This window comes from Amblyomma maculatum, chromosome 9 (assembly GCF_055883805.1).
Source record: "Amblyomma maculatum isolate TAMU_Amacu chromosome 9, ASM5588380v1, whole genome shotgun sequence".
Lineage (NCBI taxonomy): Eukaryota > Metazoa > Arthropoda > Arachnida > Ixodida > Ixodidae > Amblyomma > Amblyomma maculatum.
In genome coordinates, this window is record NC_139352.1 from 83,783,881 (window position 1) to 83,807,353 (window position 23,473).

The following is a 23,473-nucleotide window of genomic DNA, read 5'->3' on the forward strand; positions in this document are numbered from 1 at the left end:
GCGTTCAGCTTTTTCCATCCGTATCTCAACCTACGCGAGCGGTGTGCGATGAAACGCGGAGACGCGCAGTCGGGCACTGCCGCATTGATTGGGCTAGTGAACGAGCAAAATAAAAAAAAAAAAAAATAAAAAAAGCGCATGGATGCATAGCAGACGCTGGCAATCGAAAACGAGTATAAATGACGATCCCGAGGCTGTTGTTGTACGCTGATTGATGAGAGTGGGCAAAACCCCCGTGACTTGACTTTGCAGTTGAGTGTCGTGCCAGGTGAGATGGCAGACGCGTGGCGTCAGTATTTAAACCAATGAGACAAGGCCTGAGAAGGAACAATAAGGTGTCTTTAAACTAAGGAAATAAATGAAGATGGGCCGGGTTCACTGTAAGAAAAGAGGTCGAATAACAAACAAATAAAGAATAGGTGCAGTCGAAGCATTTACGGATGCTTACAGCAAAGCTCCTCCTCTTACAGAATGTTGTGTCACCGATGTTGATATAAGTGTGCAGTGGATGACAGTAGATACAGAGCCACAAAAATTCAGAAGTTCCAGAATTCCTGATAATAGCGTAGTAAGATCTTATTTCACCGCTGGGATTGAAACGGAGACGAGGACTGTTCGATACTTCGCACGGAATGAAGCCACGTCTGGGAAGTGACGTCACCGGCCGGGGAAGCACGAGCGCGCCACTGCTTGCCGCCGGAGCTTCCCTCGAGCAGCACAAATCGAACGAACTCCGAAAACCGGAGAAAGGGAACGCAATGGGGATGGCGGCGCTGCGAGCGTCAACTGCATCTTCAATGAGTTGGCTTTGCCACTATCCACCAAAAGTGTGCGGAAAAGCCCCACAAATGGGGGAAGATGAAACCGAGGAAATTTTCGTTACTCCAGTTGAATGAAGGGCACGAAGAAAATTAAAATATTGAGACGGCACAGCTCTTTTCTAAACTGTTTCACAATATTATATCTCGCTCCGCTATGCTTCCAGCCATTATCTTGCTAATATTCGACACATACTGCACTGACCGAAAAAACTTCAACTACCGAAAAAAAAAAAGCATAAAAGCATTGCTGGTCCGTTTTGACAGATAACTGAAAGTAGCGCTCGCTTCAACGCCTTACCAAATGCATCGTAGTATAGAATAAAACGATTATCGCGCCATCTATATTTGAAAAACTCAATTACATACAAAAACATCAGTATTAGTGTAAAATTATCATGTTTATTTCTTGACAACGCCCACGCAACGCACATATTTGTTAAAGGTTATACCATTTATTATGCAACAATGTAAATTTTGAAAGGTACCACCAGGCCTTGTGTACCTGTGAGAACAAGCTCGTCGCGTACGACGCTGACGACGCTGGCGGCCGTCCGCCGCCCTCTCATATTTTTCTCGTTTTTCTCCTCGATATTTCCCCCCCCCCCTCCCGTTGTGCCGTTCATCGCCGGAAAGAGCGCCGGGTGGGGTGGGCGTGCTACCGACGCCGCTGACGCCGCCGCTTCTCCCGTGGTGTGCCCGTGCGCGCGCCGTCGCCGGTTTCGTGTCTTCGCTACACCCGCTGGATTTGTTGGGCCCCGGAAAACAGAGACCCGTGGTACTGTGCGCGTGGCGGATTCTGTCGCGATCCGTTCTGTCCCTCATCCGTGCAAGATCGCTGCTGCAGGCTGGTGAAACGCCGTGCGCTTGAGCGCTTTCTCATCGGAGATGATGCCGCCGTCGGCGCACGGCGGTGTTCGGTGGCGGCGCCGGGCGAGCGAAAGCCGCGGTTGTGCTGCTGCAGCGGGCTTCGCCGGCTGCCGCCATGCGTGATGCGTGCGCGGTGCTGGGTTAGGACCCCTCGACGGCCTATGGACCCGTGCGCCGGGATTCCCACGTGAGTGCTGACCCATGGGGAGCTGTCGCGGCTCTGAGCGCTCCACGCCGCCGGCCGACGTGCGACGACGACCGAGACTGCGAGAGCTGCCACAGCCGGCGGCCGACCGACGCCGATCGTGCTACCGAAGTAGCTCGCGCTGCTACCGTTTCACTTCGCCGGTGCTTCTGTTTTTGGTGGTTTGCGCGCTCCCCCTTCTCGCCGGATCCGACGCGAACGGCACAGAAGCCATTGCCAACGAGTAAGTATTATGCGTATATACTGACGTTGTTTTGCAACATACAGCCCTTGCAGCTCTGATTATGACCGCGATATGTTCCGTAGATTGCAGTCTGCTCTAGAAACGGAGCTGATTTAGCCACACTCGACGATTGCCGGTGTTTTAATAACCTGCATGCGTGTGGATGGGCACACGTCTAGGAAAATACATTCAAGTTCTATATTTTTCGTTTTGGCTTCGATAACGCTCTGAACCTCGCTTGTGCGACCAAGCCAATCGGATTTCTCACAAAACATCGATAAGGATGTGGTGCAACTTGCCTTGGGTGCGGCTGCAGCTACTCGACGTGAGTTAATTCTTCTGAACGTTTACCGATTACAATCGCAGATGCATTTGCAGCCAATACCAATGCAGTCGGCCTCAGACGCATGTGCGTAGAGATATACGCATTGTCATTACGAACATCCGTGCTTAGCTCTACGGGAATTTATGCAGCCCGTTACAAGTGTTTAATTTCAGCGTTATACAATAAATTAGCAGAAACAGCAATAAAAAGACCGAGCTCATACACTATTAAGCCAGCTTTGCGTTCGAAACCTCCAGTGTTACATTATAAATGCGTATCCGCATTGTTCGGCTGATATATATTTTATTTTTAACGGCAAAGAGTAAGAAGATATTTGTCCGGTTTTAGTGGAGACAGTACGTCTAAAAAAGAAAAGCGGAATAAATAAATGGGCGGACGTTTCCAGGCAGCAGCCGCTGCGAGCTAGCTGCTGCGTATTCTCACATTTGGAAGCCGCTGCTGTTTTGCTAGTCACCTGACCTGCAAGAAACAGCGCGCGATCTGCAGAAGGTGAGAGCGTGCTTAAAAAAAATCTAACAGAAAAAAAGCGTGGCGCATATGTTAACTCGGCGCATGCACATTTATCCGAAAAATCTTCTGCGCACCATAAGAGTGAAGGTGCTCCATGATGTTGATGGAACCATTTATTATAGGCTCCGGTTTCTTGCTACGTATCTGGTCGTCTGCGCGCGCGTCTCCAAACCCGCAGTCGGCACGCCCTACACCGCTCACAGCAAATCTTGTACTCGTTGAATAGAGGCCGGACTTAAATGCATGCCCTTTTTGCGCATGCTTTCTTTGGCTTTTATATTTCGGGCTTAATATAAGGGCTAAAATCTACGCGCGCACGAGAGCCTGGTGTGCCGGCCGTGCGCTGTAGTTCTGCAGGTTGCCGTTGAAGCGGCGAGCCTCGTGCGGCTTGGCTGAGGTGCGCAGACCAGGAGCTCGTCGTCGCATCGACGAAGGGCGAGGGCCGCAGCTAGAACCAGACGCGCGCGTGCGCACTAGCGTCTTAGCTCCAGCGTCGAAGCGCATGCGCCCCGGAGCTTGGTAGCTGCCGCGTGCCCGCGCACCTTCTCCTCTTCCTCCCTGTTCTCCTCCTCCATCTCCTCCCCTTCTTTCTATCATTCTTTCCTCCTCCACTCTATCTGCCTTCGTTCTCTCGCTCGTGAAAGCCTTCGCTGCTGTTTCTGGCCGGCGCCTGGTTTTCAACGCGGGTTCGCGACGAACAGTGCACTCTGCTTTAGGTTAAAAACGGGTACACTCGCCGCTTCATGGTGATGCAGTTCCTTCGCTTGTGTGTAGAGTTTTTTCGACCCCTTTCTTCACGCTTGGAGAATCACTTCGCGCGCACCAGCGGCTCCCGGCTCGTCTGTTCTGAGCCAAGCTGGTGTGAGGCGTGTTGAGTTATGCATCTCACATCGTACAGCCTTAGCGCCATCTCAGCGAAATAATGAGAGGGGGGTAGGGGGAGGGATTGCTTTCAGAACCTTGCAAGTAATTGCTACCTAGACGGAAATGTGAGTTGCATGCTTGAAAACACGCTTCTTCGTGGCTCTTGAAAACTTGAAGCGAGGTGTCTACAATCAGTGCCTCAGCAGACCAGCAATTAGGATAGGAAAAAAGAGAAGAGGCAAGCCTACGCAGAACTGCCAATGGGTGAAACAGCTGAATATTTGAGATGTGTGTGAGAATCTAAGTATGCTACTTTCATATTGATTTATGCATTGAACAATTCCTGCTGCTTTGTCGCCAGCTTATGTAGGCACAATTTCAGTTCAGCTGTCTGTGTAACATAGCAATGCCATGGTAGCAAGTATGATCGGGAACGATTTAATGAACAAAAAACATGACGTAAAAGATTTCTACTAAAATTTCATGTAATATAGAAATAAACTACCATTCTCCTCTTTCTAAATATATTTTGGTGCAATAATGCCCTCTAATTCTTATGAGAGTTGTTTAGGGCGTAATTGCATGGAGCGTAGGGTTTTTATGAATAAAATTTTATGTTTTGCTATTAATCTGGATTAGTACGGTAATTATTTATAGAGAGAGATAATTAAATACAAGATAGAAAGAACAACAATTCGCCGAGGCTGGCAACCGAACCCAGGACCTCTGAATATCACATCCGGGGCTCTTACCAACTGAGCTACATCGGCGGCTGTACAACCTTCTACTTTTTTTTAGGTATTAATGTTGCCTGTAACTGAACTCTGTGTGTGTTCACTAGCGCTACTCTCATCCATAGCGACGTACATGACACATTCTGTGTTGCCGCGATTGTCACGTGGAACTGGATCGACAGGCAGGACGGAAGATGTAATAAATGTTTCGATAGGAAGCAATGTTTAACTTTCAACCTACTTTTTAAATAGCAACAAGAAAATGTTCTTCTTTATATATATATATATATATATATATATATAGGGAGGTAGAGAGAAGAGAAGAAGCTCTTCCAATCGCATTCATATTTCCGCTTTTTATGAATTACTGCCAACCCGCTGTCACATTCTAGTGGTATATTTGACGGGTACATGTATCAATCCATATTTTTATAAGCGAAAGGAAATACAAAGTGTCATCACGATGGCTTAATTCGCTATTAGTCGCGGCCACAAGTACAAGGGTGAACACTGCCGACTTTCATTTCGTTTTGGCGTAATGAAGTAGAAGGATTTGCAGGCTTTGAAGGCACACAGGCTTGTGGGCGGTTTATTTTTTAGTTCTTTTGCGACACAGGCCAGATCGACAAAGTGAGCTGGCGAAAATTGCGTTGTTCGCGTGAGCCACGAAAACTTACGACTCTCAGTAATCGACATTTACGAAGACTTTTCCCTGCTGTCAAGGGTTTAAGTGGTCCCAGTGGACTGTGAAACGTCAAGTTCCATCCTTTGGGCGAAACGATTGAAGCACATCTCGATACCTCCACACCTGCGAAAGACATCGGAATTCCAGGATGACATCTGCAAATGAACATTCGACGTGATAGGTGGGCATGGAATATCATGATCTAACTGAACGAATCAAAGTTCTTGCGTGTGGAAATGGTAGGATTCATTGTATACTTTGCCACGAATGCGCTTTAACCGAAGCTTGTCGCCAGATTTCACCGTTTAACCGTGCAAGCATAGACCTAACTGCGCGATACTAGTTTATCATTTCGTGTAGTTGGTATCCTTTGCCAATTAAAGACTCATCGAGAAAAGAAGTTTATCAGAAAATTGTTATTCAGTTATGGTTTCATACAGATGCAACGATCTGGCCCTTGGATGTGAGTTTAAACAAAACGGCGACGCGAAACAATATTTTGTGTTTGTGAGAAATTGGCACATGAAAAGGAGAGGTGACTTTATGAACCAGCCATGCCAACCTGCTGAGGTTGCTCGCATTAAATATTTTAGCACGGGCTTGGTAGGGACAAAAAAAAAAAAAAAGCAAGCAGAGCCGGGTGGAATTAGGAGCATCTGCTGTAAGAGTATGGAGTCATAGGATAGACGCTTATTGGCAACTTTCTAGTCCACATACCTCGGCCTTGTCAGTTAGTAATGGGCAAAAAAAAAAGTAAAAAAAGAAGACTTCTGCGAGCAGTACTGACGGCGATGAATTGTAGTGAAACGACATTTTCTAAAATTGGTGCCGCATTAAGTAATTAAATTCCCCATTATTGTCGCTGCTTTCAAGAAGTGCAAGAAGCAGTTTTCAACTGAATTTGCTATGTGAACAAACCATGACCTGATATGTTTATAAAATTAGTTATATATTGTGTGAAAAGTGCGGCGCTGTTTTCCTGCTAGGCTCATTCTAAAGTTTTAGTTCGGTAATAAAGAAATAATTCGAAAATTGAAATTCTGCGCTGTGTCGATGCTCGATCACGCGGCTAGTGTTAACGCCAGCAAACGAAACATCCTCGTCCCCTTGTACTTGCCGTCAGGCGTTACAAGCTATTAGTTTGCATGGGGGTATCTAATCAATTTTTGCCCCTAACACGAAAACTTATATCCCTAAACTTTTGCGTCTAGTCGTGTAACCGAAAAGTTTCACGCGCTCTTTTTGCGCTGAAGAGGTCCTGCACATTTACCGCTGGATATCGTGTACTCCGCCATCGTTTCTTTGGTGGGTACGAATAAACCAAAACTTCGAACAGGGAATCGAATTTCATTCTGTTCGACTTCTTAAACGAATCAAATAATGCATGCTGATGATATGTTTTCTACTTTTCGACTAGGTTTCGAATACATTTGGAATAACTGTAACGAATTTCTAATAACACCTACAGCATTTTCTTTTAAAATATTACAAGGGTACCCGTAACCTCCTACACACGGAGAATGCCTAAGCACGCAAATTTTAGGGGTGGCCCACCGCCTATTTTCGGAGGTTGCTACCAATACATCTGTTACATTAGCACTCTCTATCCTCATTGAACTCGTTGTGCATTCAAATCAATGCAGATCGAGGTTGTCACGCGGCAATCTTCAAGTGCAATCGAGCCCGAAGCCTGCTTGGATCTAAGCTGCTTCCTCGAAATGCTCTTGAGGTGTCGGGCACATTCGAGAGCGGGCGTCTCCAGCCTCGATGTCACCTAACGCACACAAAGGAAACTTCTCAACGATCATTGAAAACGCCCGTGTAGCACCGGATGCTTCAATCCTTCTTGAAAACCTCAATGCAGATTAAGTTCAATGAGGATAAGTTAACCATAGTCAAATTAGTTTTAGATAATAATTTTGGTGAAATTACTAAGTGAAATTACGGTGGTCTGGTGAACCTAAATTTGAAAGGCGCCGCTGGGTTGGCCACTGTCAAATTAGGTTGGACACCAATTTTGTTCACCTCCACTACGTCGTCTCTCATAGCCTAATTCACTTTGAGGCGTTAAATCGCACATCTCAAACCAAACCAAGTTTGGTGAAATTCGGGGAAAATCATTTTTGACAGCCTTGGGGGAAGGTCGCACATTGACATGTGGAGATCAATACTCTGTAGGCCATACACGAATTAGATTGGACACTATATTTGGTTAAATCAAATTTCACGTGTCCAGAGGGTCAATTTTTGTGGTGCGGGCCGAGAATTTCTCTACGCACTTTCTAAGGACATGCTCTGCGGACGCCCTTTTGCAGCCTGAGTCAGCCTCCGCCAAGAAACAGCTATATCCACAAATTATTATTTTTTTGTTACTATAAAGCGCTTCCATTGCTTCAGCCAATGCACACTCCCGTTTGGAACCATTCTTCGATTTATTGTAGCAACGGTATAGGCGAATATTTCTCGACAGCTTATGTAGTGACTATGGCATAGACATTTTTTTTTTTTGCATTTACCTGTCGTTAACGTCAAAATTGTATGTAGTTTTTCATAGTTTCTTGTAGTTCTCTGCTTCCTGTAATACGTTTTAGTAGTCAGTAGAGTATTTCTATATTGTAACTACAGAAAACTCTGACGTTACTACAGAAATTTTTCTTTTCACACAAGAGTCACTGCCAAAAACCGCACTGAAATTTTGTTGCGACATGCAAAAAATTTTCTGTAGCTTTTGTCCAATTGAAGAGGCCAACAATAGCTGTGAAACAGCACTGAAACAAAGAACAGAAGAATACAGGGTAGGAGATGTTATCTTTATTCATTCTATTATTGCGCATGACTCGTTTCGTCACAATGCTGAAAAATTCTTTGATAGTACATGTCAGATTTCAAACGCCACTCTTGGCAAGTCCCTGAGCCGCAAAACTCGATACAGACTTGAAAGAATATAACATTTACTATAAATCTCAGTTTGTACTGATAAGTTGATCACAGTTCACATCTTTCTGTGGCATTCAATTGCAGATTATTGATTTGGATTTGTAGGTTTCGTCTTGCTTGGTTTCACTGAGTTAGGGCACACCGCCTTTTTTAAATGCTTCCTGTAAGTTGGAGCCCCTGGTACATGGAGGATTAATGTTTTTAGCAGTTCACAAACTTGTATTTCGAAACATACCAGAGATAAGTCTTTAAGACCTCTACACGCGTGATTTAGAGCAAGATAGGCGTGATGTAAGTGGTAGAGCCTAATGATTAGGCAATTAATAATGATTAACCAAATGAATATTTCCAATTTCGATTTAAGGCAATATTATATTGCGAAATTCAAGATTGTTTAAAAATTTGCATCTGAAGGCTCGTTAAGTTGACTTTCTGGCATTGCACATTCAGAAAATGCAGTTTTTACACTAAATACCTACGCCGTTCGTGTATTTGATTATGTTGAAGTACGTAATGACATATAGGCACCATTACCGTGCCCAACGAGGCAAGGTCTAAATAGCACGATTTTGACATTTGATATTTTGAACCGTACTCCCTATTAAGAGGATTAAAAAATAATAAACAGGACTCATATTTGATGTTGGGAGCCTTCAGTTTCGCAATATATTATTTTCCCCCTGAAATAAAAGAAAATGAAAGAGTTGTAGATAAATAACTTTATTTAACTAAGTCTCAACGTTAAGCTCTGTCCCGTACACGACGTCCACCCTGCTGTAAAAGAAGTCTACACGGACCGCATCGGTGTATCTCTCGAAGATATCAAAATTCAATTTTTTTAACCCTAAAAAAAAAAAAAAAGTCACCCGGCGTACAGGTTGCAAAGCTACACGGCAGAGTATTGCTCTCGGAGCATGCTTAAATATGACTTCAGTGGCCATAGACATCCTACTGTGCACTACAAGGAGAATGTTTTCGTGATTACAACAGGCGCAAACAGTCCATACTTTATGAAAATCCTCTATTTTGTCTAATGAATGCCTTATTTCGTTCTATGATCAGCTTACTGAATCTAGCTGGTTCCTTTACCAATACGTGAGTGTTGGTTTAGTGTGTGAATTATTAGAAGATTTTGGTATATCTGTGTATATGAAAGCTTCGTTTTGATTGCTACTAGTTTTTTGTTTTGTTGTTGTTGCAGAAAATGTTGAAAGTATTCCGTACCTTACAAACCATATGGAAATTTCAGCGTCAAACTGATTAAAGTGCCCGACACGTGTGCATGAGATAGCTGCCAGCGGATTTAAACAGTATAGGTTCTAGGTCAGGAGTGATGTGTTCATGGAAACCGGGCTTCTGAATTTATTCGGCCGTACTTTAGTGTAAGTGTTATTTCAAGCTCATGTCTTGTGAAAAGGCAATCCTTTCACGCGCAGTGATGGGCATCGCTTGAACGCTCGTACAAATCTGATGCCATTTGCGCAACCACGATTAACAAGGGGCGGATAATCTTATCTATAATAGAAAGCTGACCTACGCCTCGTCCTATTTCTGGTCGAAAGTTGCCACAGGAGCTGCGCTCATTAGGAGGTGAAGGTTGATAGGCGGAAAACGATGACGTCATGGAGCTTTAAGCGTGCGTCGGCACTTCTTAGTCTTTATGGCTTGGATGTCAGCGGCAGCACGCATTAGAAACCTCCGCCCGAGTGAAGACAGTTTGGAATTTCAGCCGAAGCCAAAACTTTCCAATTCCATCAAGTGCTAAAAATACTGCAAGTGATGAGGAACAATTTACCGCTCCAAGTCATACACACGCGCCGCAGACCATATCCCCGCCACTTTATGAAGACAGAGAGAGAACTCAAGCCTTAGTGCACGCAGGGGAAATTGTTGAAGAGCCTTTCCACACCTCCTCCTTCCTGGTGGAGGGGAGGTAGCAGCGTATCATAAGAACGTGTTGTCGTGCTAGTTAGTTCGGCATGTTGTAGAGGAAGTTAATGGCATCTTGGTCCATGCACAATGTTTTCTTTGTATTCACTAGACGTGTCACAGGCTCCTTTACTTGACGCTCTTTTTTTTTTTTCTTCTCCCTTTGTTCCCCCCTCCACGTGTAGGATGGGCTACTCGGCATCGCCTACACTTCGTCTCACAAGATGTTTGCAGCACTGCGAAAGGCAGATGCACCCCGGTCCAATCAGGATCACGCGCAGTACAATAGGCAATTATGCTCATATACGCACCTCTCGCCCCCCAAATTGGCAGGGATGACAGTAGAAGCACAATTCTCTATTATATCCCTAGTAAAAAAAAGCCGTATGGGTCACAATAACCTCATACAATTTTATCATACAAAACTCATACAAATGTCATACAATCTCATACATTTCTCATACGTTGAATGATATTTGTATGATATGATATGAGATTTGTACGAGTTTAGTATGCGTTTAATATGAGAATTTGTATGAGGTTCTTGTTACTCATAGAGGTTTTTTTCACTAGGGATATCGCGCAGGGGCGAGAGGCACTTAGGACCACAACAGCAAGGCCTCCTCTGCCTTTTTGTGAGACGAAGTATAGTTAAGCTCCTTGGCTTTCTATTCTACTCTCTCTCTCTCTCTTTCCGTCACGCCAAAATAAGCAGTTGGTAGTAGCGCCCGTCTTTTGTCGTATGTGTCTCGCCTATGCCTTCGTCAAAGTTTCTGCGCTAACTTCATTTGCAATAAGTAGGGGTGTATGTATCCTGTTTTTGTTCCTCTTCTTCCCGCACTGCGAAAGTACTTGGTTAGGTCACACTATCTTTGGCTAGCACGTGATTTGCAAAATTTCAGTCCCGGCTTTCCGCAACTAGATCGATCAATGACGACATGTGTCGGAGGCGCACGCCTCCCACTGCTCCTTTGGCAAGGATTGTTCTTTGTGGAGCCCTCTGTTCGAAATTCGAATGGTTAGAAGGTCGACATGGTGTGTAATGAAAGTAAGGCCTGGAGAGCCCAGTGTGCTCGTTAGGCCCAAACGGAAGTTAAATGCACCTATTCCTAGCAGTTGAACCCCATCGGGACACCAACGCAGCAGCGGGATTAGGTGAGCGAATGCGCTCTAGTTATCTCTGTTAGTGAACTCCGTAAAGTGGCCGTTACATGAGCTGTCATTCTAAAGTTGCGAGTTCGGTGGCTGTGACGCGGCTTGCCTGTATTTCAAGAAACATCGATTCGTCTGAGAAAAAAAAAAAAAAAAACTTGTCTAAGATTATTTACATCGATGGCAGGTTTCTGAAGTGTTCGCGCGCACGTGCAGACACACACACAAACACTTATGTGCGTAATATATATTCTCATACAACCAAAACCTTACCTTAACTAGTACTGCAGTAGTCTCAAGGCTCAGAACGTGAACACATCTGGATTCAGCAGACAGAGTGTTCTTCAGCCGCCTGCTTTGAGTCGGCGTTTGCTACTGCGCCATCAGGGAAACTGTAAGCGGAAGAAAGGACATGGGACTAGGAACACGTTGAAAGAAATAAAAATAAAACGTGAAAGTCGATAAGCAAGGGACACGCGAGCAGCACCAAACGGCTGGCAGCGCGACGAAGATTGATCGAAGACCCGTGCGACGCCTTTTCGCCGCCAATGGGTTCGGAGCTGCTGTGTCCTTGTTGAGTTCGCCTTCGTCCTCCATTTTCCCGTCTTTTTTTTATCTAGTTTCCTGCATTTTATCTTTTTTTTTTTTAAATTTCATTTTCACTTGCCGGCTGCTCGCACTCCTTTTTGGTCGCGTAGTCGAGGAGAGGTAATTTCGAAACGTTATAGAGTGTTGCAGCCAGCACGATCGCGTTGCCACTGCGTTTCTTTATGAAAACTTTAACCGGACTTAAGATCCTTGAAAGCGAAGGAGGGAAAGTGATTCATTGTGAGTCTAGCAATCAGTAGCAACCCGGAGAACTCAACTACGGTCAACTCTTCTGGTTATTCATCAAGAAAGGGAGAAAATTGCAAGAAGACAATAAACTCTTCGGAAACAACCAGCAAGGAACATCCGTACGAAGAGCCTAACTACTTGTACGGAAGTTAGGGTGGGAAAACCTCTGATTCAGAATCAAATCCGCTATATGGATTTCACGATTAGGTTGACCTGCTAAACCCGATGAATAGCCCGATATTCTGCTTTGAAGGCGAGTTGAAGAACCAATCTGACTTGATCCTGCGTGCGACTTGCTGCAAGTGACGTCACATCTGTACTGTGCACCTCTTTGTTCCTTCAGGTTCGGGCCAGCGCTATTCAGTAACGAAGGTGGAAAACAAAAACATAACGAAGAGGTCATATCTTGAATTTGTATGCTTGTATCCTTTTTCTCGGTGGGAGGAGGCGCGGAGGTTTCGCTGGTCACGAGCACCCTTTACCACGAAACGCCTTTTCTTCAGAGCTCGAAGTTTCACACTGGGCGGGCATGGCCAACAATAACAAGAGTGGGGACCGAGTTGGAGGGGGGTAGAGAGGAGGAGGAGGAGGGGGGGGGGGGGGGGGGGGGCTAAAAAGCAGAGCCCCAAAGAACACCGTGCCCTGTGCGGGGCCACCACAGCGGTGCACAACGCGAGGAAATAAAACAGCGCGGCGAGCTATTCACAGGGTAGGCAAGGAGAATGAGCTGGCAGAAGAGCAACATAAATAAATAAAAAAAAAAGGGCAGAAGTAAACGCGGCCCTTGGATGGCGGCGAGAAGAGGTAGCGCTGGAACGCGGCGAGCTTCCCCGTCTTCCGACACCCGACGCACGCCGCGTTCTGCAAAATCGTTCGCGCGCGGGGAGGCCGTTCTAAAATGGGTCGCGCCAAACAGTTTGCTGGTACCGCAGGGAGAGGAGGAATGAGGGGAGGACGGCTGGCGGTCGGCCATCGGCGGCAGATGTTACGACGACGCCACGAGGCGAAGCATCGCCCCGCGGTTGCCTCCTTCGAAAGACGACGACACCGGCTCGTTTTTACGTCTCCGACACGCAACGTTGTACAGCGCTGCCGATATACCCGTCAGGAGGGCGCAGGTGGAATTGGGGGCTAGAAATGAAGGTGGGGTGGGGGGCTTGTTCTCCCTCGTTGTTTATGTGAGGAATGATCTATTTTCCTTTACGGGAAGATGGTGAGTACCAGATGAGGATAGAAAGGATGTTGACCGCGCAAACCTTACTTGAGCAGTCAAGAAAATAGCGTCAAGGACGAGGAACCCAGGACTAAACAGGCATGCCTGCTCTGTTTGGTTACTATGGCGAAGAGCCAACTGGTCGGCGCCTCGGCCCTTGTAAACTAACATCGATCACCTCCCCCTTGGTAATGACAAATAAACTGCACATAACTAGAATTGTAGTTGAGAATGTCTGCTTTTATGCGTGTCTCTGACATGGACGGCTAATATTTTTGGCAATGTTTTCCTTCAGGCCACGTGGTTTAAATGGGCCTTCGGTGTGGAGGGTGAAATGCGGTATATAATAGCTTTTACCACTGCTGGTTCAGTCGGGTTGATTGCAGATCACTTTCGTGGTTTTGCCCCCCCCCCCCCCCCCCCCCCTCTAACGTCACGAAATCCCTGAGCGAGTGGTGAGTGTAGATTTACTAGCGCCTGCAATATGTCCTGAAATGAGTAACTGGTTGCCATCCCTTGCACCTCTTTCGAGTTTCATCAGAGGTCGGCTGAAGCGTGCCTGCTATAAAAGCAGTCATGTGAAGGACACCTCGGGCTCATTTCTTTATTTAGAAGTCGCCTTAGCCCTGCTGCTGACCAGCTGATAGAAGGTCCATAGGGGACTTTTTCCAGTCAGGAAGATGGCAGTATCAGGTGAAAAACCAAATCGGATAAAATGGTTTGTTTCATGCCCTCAGTGAAGAGGATCGATGAAGGGAGAGACAGCTTCCGGCACTCAGTACCCTCTTTTAGCAGGAACTCAAATACGAAAGTATGGCTTTATATAAGCCCCCCCCCCCCCCCCACACACACACACACACACATCCGGTCGGCTTTCCACGTATCGAACTACACACTTCTTTCGAGCTTGCTTCCGGACCAAGACAAACCGGAAGTTGTCGCCACTTCCGGAGACTATGAGCCTATACCTATAGCGCCACCGATTCTCCATGTTTTTCCGCAGGGCAGCAGTGCTCGCTTCGCAGGAAGGAGTACAGCTTCCAAAAATACGATTGGCAGAAGGAGGACGGAGAAAAAAAGTACAGAACAAACTGGACTAGTCTGGGGCTCTAACCACAACCGCCGCCGCGCTCACGCCTGGGGCCGCGTCGCTCGCTGTGCTTACCGCTGAGAGGCGAATTCGATTTGCGCTCGACGTGACATGCTTACGCGAGCTGCTCCTCGGGACTGCGACGCGTCTGCCAGAAGCGGAGGGCGCGAATGTACAAGCTGTCTAGAAGGGGCGGGAGGAGGGGAGTTAGGGAAGGGGATTGGATGGCCGGCTATGGTAGGGGGGGAAGCAGCACGACAACGTCGTAATTCGTGTGCGCGAGCCCTTTGGGGCCGCCACACGTGTGTGGTGTCGTGTGGTTTTTTGAGTGCTGTACAGAGGCGAGAGAGGGAAACAAGCGGGAAAAGGGAACAAGTGTAAGGGGAACTGGGGAAAGCGCTGCTGTGGAGCGAGGGCGAGAATGTGGAAACGCACATCGCATAGTAAACACATGGGTCGCGCATTCGACTGCGTTACTTGACTGCTGCGGGAACACTGTTACCTCTCCCACAGTTTGTCTTCTTGCTACTCTCTCCCCCACCGTCTACCGCTCTTTTGGCGCAGTACGGTTAGTGGAGATAAGAGAAAAAAAGCAAGGTGGAAAGGATTACGGGTGCGCGTGCAGAATTACAAGGCAGACTTTGGGACAAATCGTTCGAATGCTGTAAGTGGAAACCGGGGAAAACAAGGAACCAACTAGTGCGTTAATTGCCGAAATCTTGTCCCCGCGCTGCTAACTCTGGTGCCTCAGAAAACTCCCTTTCCACACACTCTCTCTCCCCCCCCTCCCCTCCCCTCTCTTGCACGCGTACTGTTCTAGCATTCTGCGCGGTTCACCTTCTTCGCTCCCTAATGAGACAATTTTATTTCACGCTTCTTCCTGTGGCCCTGTTGAGAGCTGGCGACGAGAATGTTGAAGCCATTATGGCCGCACACTGACGTCTGGAGGTGTCGCAGCAGGGAGGTCTATTGTTTTGCGGCCATTGTTCGGCATGTCTCGTTTCGGGCAGAGAAGCCGAACAGGGGTGCTTGTCGCAGGAATGAACCACAGAAGAATGGAGGGAGAATTGAGCAAGAGTAACGAAAAGTTAGTAGTGCAGGGAGCTGGCACTTGAGAAGCAGTTGGGCGAACTTGTGCAGTGAGAAGTAGAGTACTCCTACCTTGCAGCAGCGGTTATCCTCCTGCCTAGTGAACAACGCTACAGGTATTAGCTTCTGCGGAGATCAGTGATTGGGGTTCTCTTTCTGGCCGTAGCTTTCGTATTCTTTGTCGATCTACAAACGTTGAGATACACGACCAGCCAATGCACCTAGGTTACTTCTGTGTAGGTTCTGTGCTGAGCAGTTCTTTAGCCACAGTTTATTGGCAATTTTTGTTGCAATCCTTTCAGGTGATAACCGTTTCGCACTGTTATTCGCCCATTCCTTTTGTTTGTACACTGATCCAAACCAGGAATTTTCACACCTCATAGACTGACTGTAGACTTTATATGTGTTTCCTGAAGTAATCATTTGAGGAACAGCTTTATAACGGATCTTCATTGCGACCAATGACGCTGCTTCGATGCTCAAGTATATCGTGAACGAAAACTCCATGTCTTTTTCGTGGAGAGGAACAAAATGCCTTTTATTTACTCCGAGAAGTGGACACTGGATTTCGTCCGACAGGCCTACGTGGGGAGAAACCATCGGTCTTTTTTAAGGGAAAATCTTTACTAACTCTATTAGACGAAATTCCCTCAGCGACAGCTGACGTCGGCTGTAGTAAATTGAATGTTATCGAAAGTGTCACCAAAGCTGCCCTCACTGAAGAAGAATTGAATTAAAAAGTGTATTTTAGCGATCAGAGGATATTCGCGGATAATTCGGTGAAAGAAAAAAGCTATTTACTAACTTAGGTAATAATCTCCCTCAATTTTGTGTGATCCTGTTAATCGCATTTGGCGACATGATAACAAAAAAAAAAAAAAAAAGAAAAAAAAAGAGAGAGGGAGATCGTGTCTCCTGTGTCAGTACAAATCGTACTCAAGTCATTCCTCTAGGGCAGATAACGAAAAGATAGATGCCTGGCGTATGTCATTTACGCATGTTTACTGCATGACGTGATTTAAGTAAACGCTCTTCGGCGTTATTGCATTACGAATTTCTTGGCCTTTGTCGTTCCTGTAAAGCTTGTTTTACTGCATACCTAGTGAGCCAAAGGCAAAGCGCAACTGCGATTGATTTTGCATGCTTGATTTTGCGGAATTTACTGCCTGCATCATGATTGCTGGTCTGATTTAAATTGCTGACTGCATCTAATATGCTTGTATTTCTTTAACTTTTGCTGGTAGTGGTTGCTTATACAGCTCCTTGTTTAAAATTTCGTGCGAATTTTACTCACACGTCGAGTTGTGCATTGTGTGTTGCAGCTTTGTGACATTCTTTATTAGGGGGCCAGGTTTGCGCGTTTGCTTGATTTTATGCTGCGATGTTTTTAGCCGAGACCTCCGTCAGCCTAATTCACGTGACTAAGCATAGAAAAGCACAAAGTACAAATAAATGTAGTGCCCGGTGTGGGTAGGTAAAACGTTATGCCGGTAAGGGAGCACTCTCAGCCGAGATTCTTAAACCAGAAAATATCAAAAATAACTTAAAAGTATCGCCCCCTACCGGCCGAATTCGTAAGTAAAATGCGTTTCGTCGACATCGATTCTCAGGCGCTGATCCAGGTGACTATGCTGCACCGTCATTCACTTCAAAGCGACAGAAACTGTACTGTTTGGTAATGACGTCACTAATTTAAAGTGGCAATCAGGGTAATTTGCTAACTTAATTTCTGTGCTGTTAAGCTCGTCTTTTTCTGCCGGACAGAAGTTGATGCAATCAGGAAGGGCCAGTGAATAAATGTTCACTGAAAACAGGAATTGGATGAAGTCTTTCTCGTGGTTTCTACAAGAAGAACTGAGTATGGCCCACTCACTAATTGTTATTCTAGGAGGGAACCTTGCCACTTTCACCTTTGCTTCTTCGGGTTCCAGACAATAGCGTCGAGGGGTATATCTGAATAGCAGAACCTGAAAGTTGAAAAGTCTTGTGCTAAAAATAATATTGAATTGATACGCACGGGGCAACAACTCACGCCAACAGCCCAACCCTTCTCCGGAGGCAGCGCTTCAGTCTTCATCCTGGTCGAGCTCCGCTCTGCTGTCGGTGTTCACCCGGGATGCATCGTGTCGCTTGTTGCTGAGAGCACGACCGCGTTCCAGCCGCGCTGTCACGGAGTCCCCCTCGAGCTTGGCTTTCCGCTCTCTTTATTACGGCTCGCTGTCAAGCCGAGCACATTTCACGCCTCGCGATAAAGTGTGCACGTGCGCAGTTGCGTTACCACCACGCGAACCATGACGAACGGCGGTTGCAACAACGGTGGTTGTTGCTGATAGGTGTCTGTGAAGGTAACATATACTCACGAACAGTCAGTTGAGCTAGTTGGTGCATCATTTTTTTAAAATACACAGCGCAGCAAACTTGGGACAAGCAAGTAGACGGGAACAGCGCTGTTCCCGTCTACTCGCCTGTCCTATGTTTGTTGCGCTGTGTATTTTTAAAAAATAACATATACTCACTGAAGGCAGGAATTGATTACGGTGAAGGTAATTGTGTAAGCGTTGTATGACCTCCTGGCTTTGTTCACGGCTGGTTTCGCGGCTATTAAGAATAAAAAATAAATTAGGTGTGGTTTAACTCTGGTTAACCCTAGTTTAATTGCGATAGCAACGGCGAAAGCTTTCTTTGCCTGCTTCATTATTCCCCTGTCACGCCCTGTCAGTGTAAGGTGCTACATTAATGGGGACACTTAAGCTCATCCTTTAAGGCCATGACGCGAGAGCGTAAGCTGCCAGCCCACATATAAATGAGAAGGGTTCAATGCTGCTGAACCGAATGTGGAGCTGCCGGTGACGGAGCGTTCTTCTTCTTCTTCTTTTCCTCCTCCTCCTTCTTTTCCTTCTTCTTCTTCCTGCTCTCTTCTCCTCTTTTTCTTGTTCCTCCTCTTCTTCTTCTCGGCTGTTCAAGGTCAACCGTGGCGACCGGCCGTGAGCTACGCGACTGCTCGAAACCTGGCGCAGTGTTGCTATCACAATAAAACATCACAATATGCAACGTAAAAGGAAACACATCTCAAGAAAGGTGTTCATATTTATTTGAATGCTGTGAATTAAAAAAAATAATACATTGCAGTCACAGGTAAGCGCAACACTGTTCAAAAACGCTTCTAGTTTCTTACTTTACATTTAAACTGCGACATGAAGCCAAATTCGCTGGTTCCTTGAGCGACTGCAACCGCAGCCCTCAGCCTCGACATCTAACGTAGAGCTAATAGTTCTAAAGCTAGGTCGTCAGGAAAGGAATAGAAACCTTTTTGAATGTATAAGATTGCACTGTCAGAAATATTTGTTGCATTTTGTGATTTAAAAGCAGAAACATCGGCACATATATTTGTTGCTAACGGGTGATCATTCTTTTAGGACATGAATGTGTTGATGGTCATATTGTAGTGATTTAACAATAGAGTTCAACACCCTGTTGTTTTTTTTTCACCAAGAAGTTTTTTATAAAATTTTTTAACTGAGTATTGCTGACAGTCAGTTACGGAAAATGCTTTGCCAGTATCGCTTGCCGACCACTGCACTAGCTGTGGCAGTACTACCATTTGAACTGTCGGTAATTATATCGGCAATACTGCCTATAGTGCTATGCAAAATATTATCAATATTCAGTCGATAGTCCTTTTTTCACTAATGATAGCTTAAAAAAGCTACCCATACTATGTTTAGTCAGTTTACCGACAGTTGTGTATCACTAGGTCACGTAACCCCGTTTACCAATCAGCGCAAATCGGGCAGCAAGGTTCATTCATTCTGCTTATTCATACGACAGCAGTGTATCGTCACTAAAAACACAGTCATGTCTGACAACCCTTGCTAACCCGTGGGCGCGTTACGTCTGTTTGTCTGTTTTAAAAGCTTTTTTTATATAATTAACTTTGCCAACCACCTTAAATAGCCGGCCCCCTGCCCTTAGCGCGCTTACCACAGCGGCCATTCCAAGTATCTTAGCAACAGGCTCACACGGTTACCTTTTCCGCGTCTTTTTTCTTCCCACTGCAACGGACTGGAATGACCTTCCCTGCAACCTAGCTGCCTTCATCCGCCCGTTAAGATTTCTAAAAAAAGTATTTAATCATTTCAAGAACTTCACGTGATCACCAAAGCCAAACAGTGTTTGTATTCCTACCACTTATATAAATCCCCAACGTGGGGTCGTTAAGGTAATAGAGTGAACTGAAGAGCGTGGTAATACCACGTGACCGCGCGGATGGTATATAGCAGCTGTGAGGCTTGAGTGCAAGACAAAACGCCGAAACCAGGAGAATTTTTTTGAAACAAAGTTTCTATTGTGAACGTGTTAAAAGTAAAGGTGAAATCTCAATCGGAGGCGTACTGGGGAAGCAAATTGCCCCTAAAGCGCCACCTACGGTAGAGCTTTCCAAGCCATCGCCACCAGATAGGAGGCTGGCCACACACTCACCTCTACAGACCTCCACCATCCAGGAGCGGCCTTAAGCACCGCCACGTTCACTCTCAAGGAGGATTTTGTGGCCTTGTGGGACTAGCGCAAGGCCACTACTTATAGTAAAGGAGCTAAAACGATCACCGAGGGCAAATTTTATTGCTTTCGCATGAGTGTCTCATTTGAAATCGGTGATTTGATATCAGTGCACTAGACAGATTGCCGTTGAATCCTTGCGGAACAACTTAGCGCGCATAATGCCCCCCCCCCCCCCCCCCCCCCCCTCCCTTACTCTTACGGAGCCACCGTGCCTCGCATAGGACAGGCAAGTTCTTCAGTCATATTATCTGCTAATCAAACTGGCATTTTGAGGGATCAACATGCTGGTTTAGTCGCAAAGTCAGCTTGGCCAAATAGCGCCATGGCTAGCTTAGCCTCAAGTGTATGGGGTGAGAGTGAAATACCAAAATGTTTAAATCTTTTTGCACTGCAGAAAAGTCCAGCGCTCTGCTAGACTAAAACATGTACCGTATTTCCCAAATGTAACCAGGCTGCATGGTTTGCTTCTCGCTTGCATTCCCAACAACATTGATTCCCAGAAGGTCACAACTTGTTAACAAGTGAGGACATTAGATCGTCTGTGCTTTGCACAGATTTACAGCATCATAAATGGTACGAATTTTCTACTGCCCGACTCAGAAGCGGAGCATTCAGCCTGGTTGTTTTTGGCAAAGACTGTACATAACGCCTTCGTCACTTTTTTTTTGGGGGGGAAGATGTTTGTGTACGGCTAGGAGCTCAAATAAACTGCTCTTTTCGTTCTATCTTGAAAGAAGTGATAGTGTTTCGCAGGATCCCATACACGGTGACGTGCACAGCGAAGCTCCGCGCTCTTCTTGGGCTCCTACGTCGTCCCGTTATTGTTTTTTTGCGAGTCCACTTTCAATGGCCCATACTTGTCCCCCTTTCACCCCTCCGCCATCTGAGCCGTTCATTTCTCTGGCGGCGGTCCTCGAGAGAAGAGCGCTGGTGGCAGCGGCAGCTACTAAACCCCTGCGGCCATACGCCGCACAAACACTCACTTTCACGCACACGCTCGCACACATGGCACGGCCGGTCTCCCTCGCGATTTCGATCGGACAGCCACCGGCGACGCCGACGAGCAGCATTAAAAGGGACGGGCCCGAACCCTCCAAGCGCTTGGCAGCTCCAAAGGCGTCGTTGCCATGGTTACCCGACCGCCACCTTACCCTCCTTTTCCTCCTCACTCGGCTCCCATCTAACCCCCCTCTCCTCCTGCGCAGCGGCGGTCGCCGCCGAGGATGATGTATAGAGCTTTGCAACTACGCGGGGCAGTCCAGCGTCGCGGGCCAGCGCGTTTTTCGCCGGACAGGAGGAAGGAAGAAACGCCGAGAGGAGGCAACGAGTCAGGATTGCGAGGGAGATTTAAAGCCTGCGTCCCAATTTAAATCCGTCTCTAGCGCGTGGCGAAGGTGATGAGGCAGATGAGGTGATGTGAAATCTCTTCTCCCCTCCCCTTTTCTTTTTTTTTTTTTTAAATGGCGGTGACCGCGTGCGCGCTGAAAGGTGAGTGACGCGAGCTGCTTGAGTTTCGGGTGCGGGGTCGTGCAGAAAGGTGGCCGCGTTTTTCCCTCGCAGGAATCGTCTCTGGGCAAATGGCGAGAGCAACACTTTCACACAGTCATCGCCTAAGCGTACGGGAAAGGCGAGATGCGGTGGCTCCGCCAAGTTAAGCCTCCAATGAATTTTTCCTCTGGCAGCCTGCAATCTGCAAACAACTCAGAGCACCTACTTCCTTACCCTTGTGGAAGTTTGAGATACGAAAGTGCTAAGCAACAAGCGGGACAAATAGGACCCAGTAAATACTTATCTGAATCGAGAAGTGGAAATGTACATACATGTGAACATCGCAGTTGCATTGCCTGAAATGTGTCTGCTTTGAATGCGGAAATGTTCGCTACACATGTGTAACTTGCGTCGCGCTCTCGACAGGTGTTAGCTGCGTCAGGCACTTGTTCTCTCTCGCGTTCTGCTTTTTTTGTACGTGCTGTACACGACTCCCCCCCTTCCTACCTTTTATTGCTTCACGTTATGTGTCGAGAAGATTTTGACAAAGTTACTGACGAGTGAGGTTGATAGAAAGGGGAGATCATAGGAAGGAAAGAGAGGGAAGTTAAGTGGGCTCAGGTCCCTACTCCCTTACTCTTGCGGAAGTTTCATAAATAAAAGTGTTAAACAGCAAGCCCGGCAAATGGGACACTGTGAGTGCTTACCTGTATCAAAAAATGGAAATGTACATGTGAAGAGCTTTTGATAAGAGAAGATAACCGGCAGTCCCATAAGGTGAAAGATTGGATTCCAAGGGGAGGTAATTTCAGTGCAGTGTGTCATGAAACTCAAGATATAGTGTCAAGTTGAAAATCTTTATAAATGGTGGTCGTAGTTTTAGCATGGGGACAAATACTTGAGGGTTCGTGGATGAGGCGTTTGCCTATCAGTGCCCTTAAAGGGCCACTGTCCAGGGAAGGCCCTTTTAAGCAAAGGTGCCCAGTGTTTCGATCAGGTACCGGAGATAGTCTGTGCAAAATGCTACAGTGACACGCGCGCCGCAAAGCATCGAAAATACAATTCAAAGCTCCCTCATGCTCTCCTTTGGGAAGCCAGCTTCTCCGTTTCCTGCGCTGGCCCGACGGGCCCCAGTAATGACGTACGTACCGCGAACGACGTCCATTGGTCCGTCTCGCTGACTGACGGGAGAAGGATGGGTGTCTACCGCTCGCAGCGCGCTTTTCCCTCGCCACGGCCAGACTGAATCCAGCGGAGCGCGCTCCCTCGACCGTTTTTTTTTTCGCGCTCGCGGAGAGCCACGCCCCACCTCCCGCCAAACGCGGAGGAGGAAGGGGAATTTGTATTGCGGAGGCTAGACGACCTCGGGCAGGAGAGTGAAAAACCTTTGCGAGGGAACGGAAGGAGAGAGGCATGATAGAATCGGGTGATTGCGGTGGCTGTAACTGCGTTATTAGTTACTCTTTTCAAAAACATTTTGCGGCCTTGCGTTCTAGGGGCGAAGTCTCACAGTCACCGGGGAAGAAAATATTTTCGACCGGAGGGTGGACAGTGGGCCTTTAACATGAAATTCTGGTGTTGATTACATATAAAATGTGAACAGGGAGTAAAAAGTATCAACGATAAGAAAAACAGAGGTAGCAGAAGAACATGTTATGCGTTCTGAGAGTTGCATTTGCGCCCATTACTTGACATTTTCTGCGCCATTGATCAGCAAAACTGAAGTCCTGTAGCCAATGTCACACAGAAGGCCGACAACAGTGAAAGATTCCTTACATTTTGCATTAAATATTCGCTCAGATATACGCCAGGTGTCTCTTCGTGCTCTTGCATTTGAGCGGTTTTCTGACAGTCTTCATCGCATTGAAAATACGGGGTGGAATTATTGTTGCCTCGTGCATAGACCACAGCTCGAGCATATTC

General features: G+C 46.6%; 1 protein-coding gene across 2 annotated transcripts in view; it reads left to right on the forward strand.

Annotated features, from left to right (window-relative positions):
* Positions 1 to 1,412: 1,412 nt before the first annotated feature.
* The window catches only part of LOC146179639 (voltage-dependent calcium channel subunit alpha-2/delta-3-like), a 204,430-nt gene continuing 182,369 nt past the window's right edge, over positions 1,413 to 23,473 (forward strand). For both annotated transcript variants that reach the window (XM_084579291.1, XM_084579292.1), the window contains exon 1: positions 1,413 to 2,116. In XM_084579291.1, coding sequence (XP_084435417.1) covers positions 1,890 to 2,116 — 227 coding nt within the window. In that variant the 5' untranslated portion in view covers positions 1,413 to 1,889. The remainder of the gene's footprint in view (positions 2,117 to 23,473) is intronic.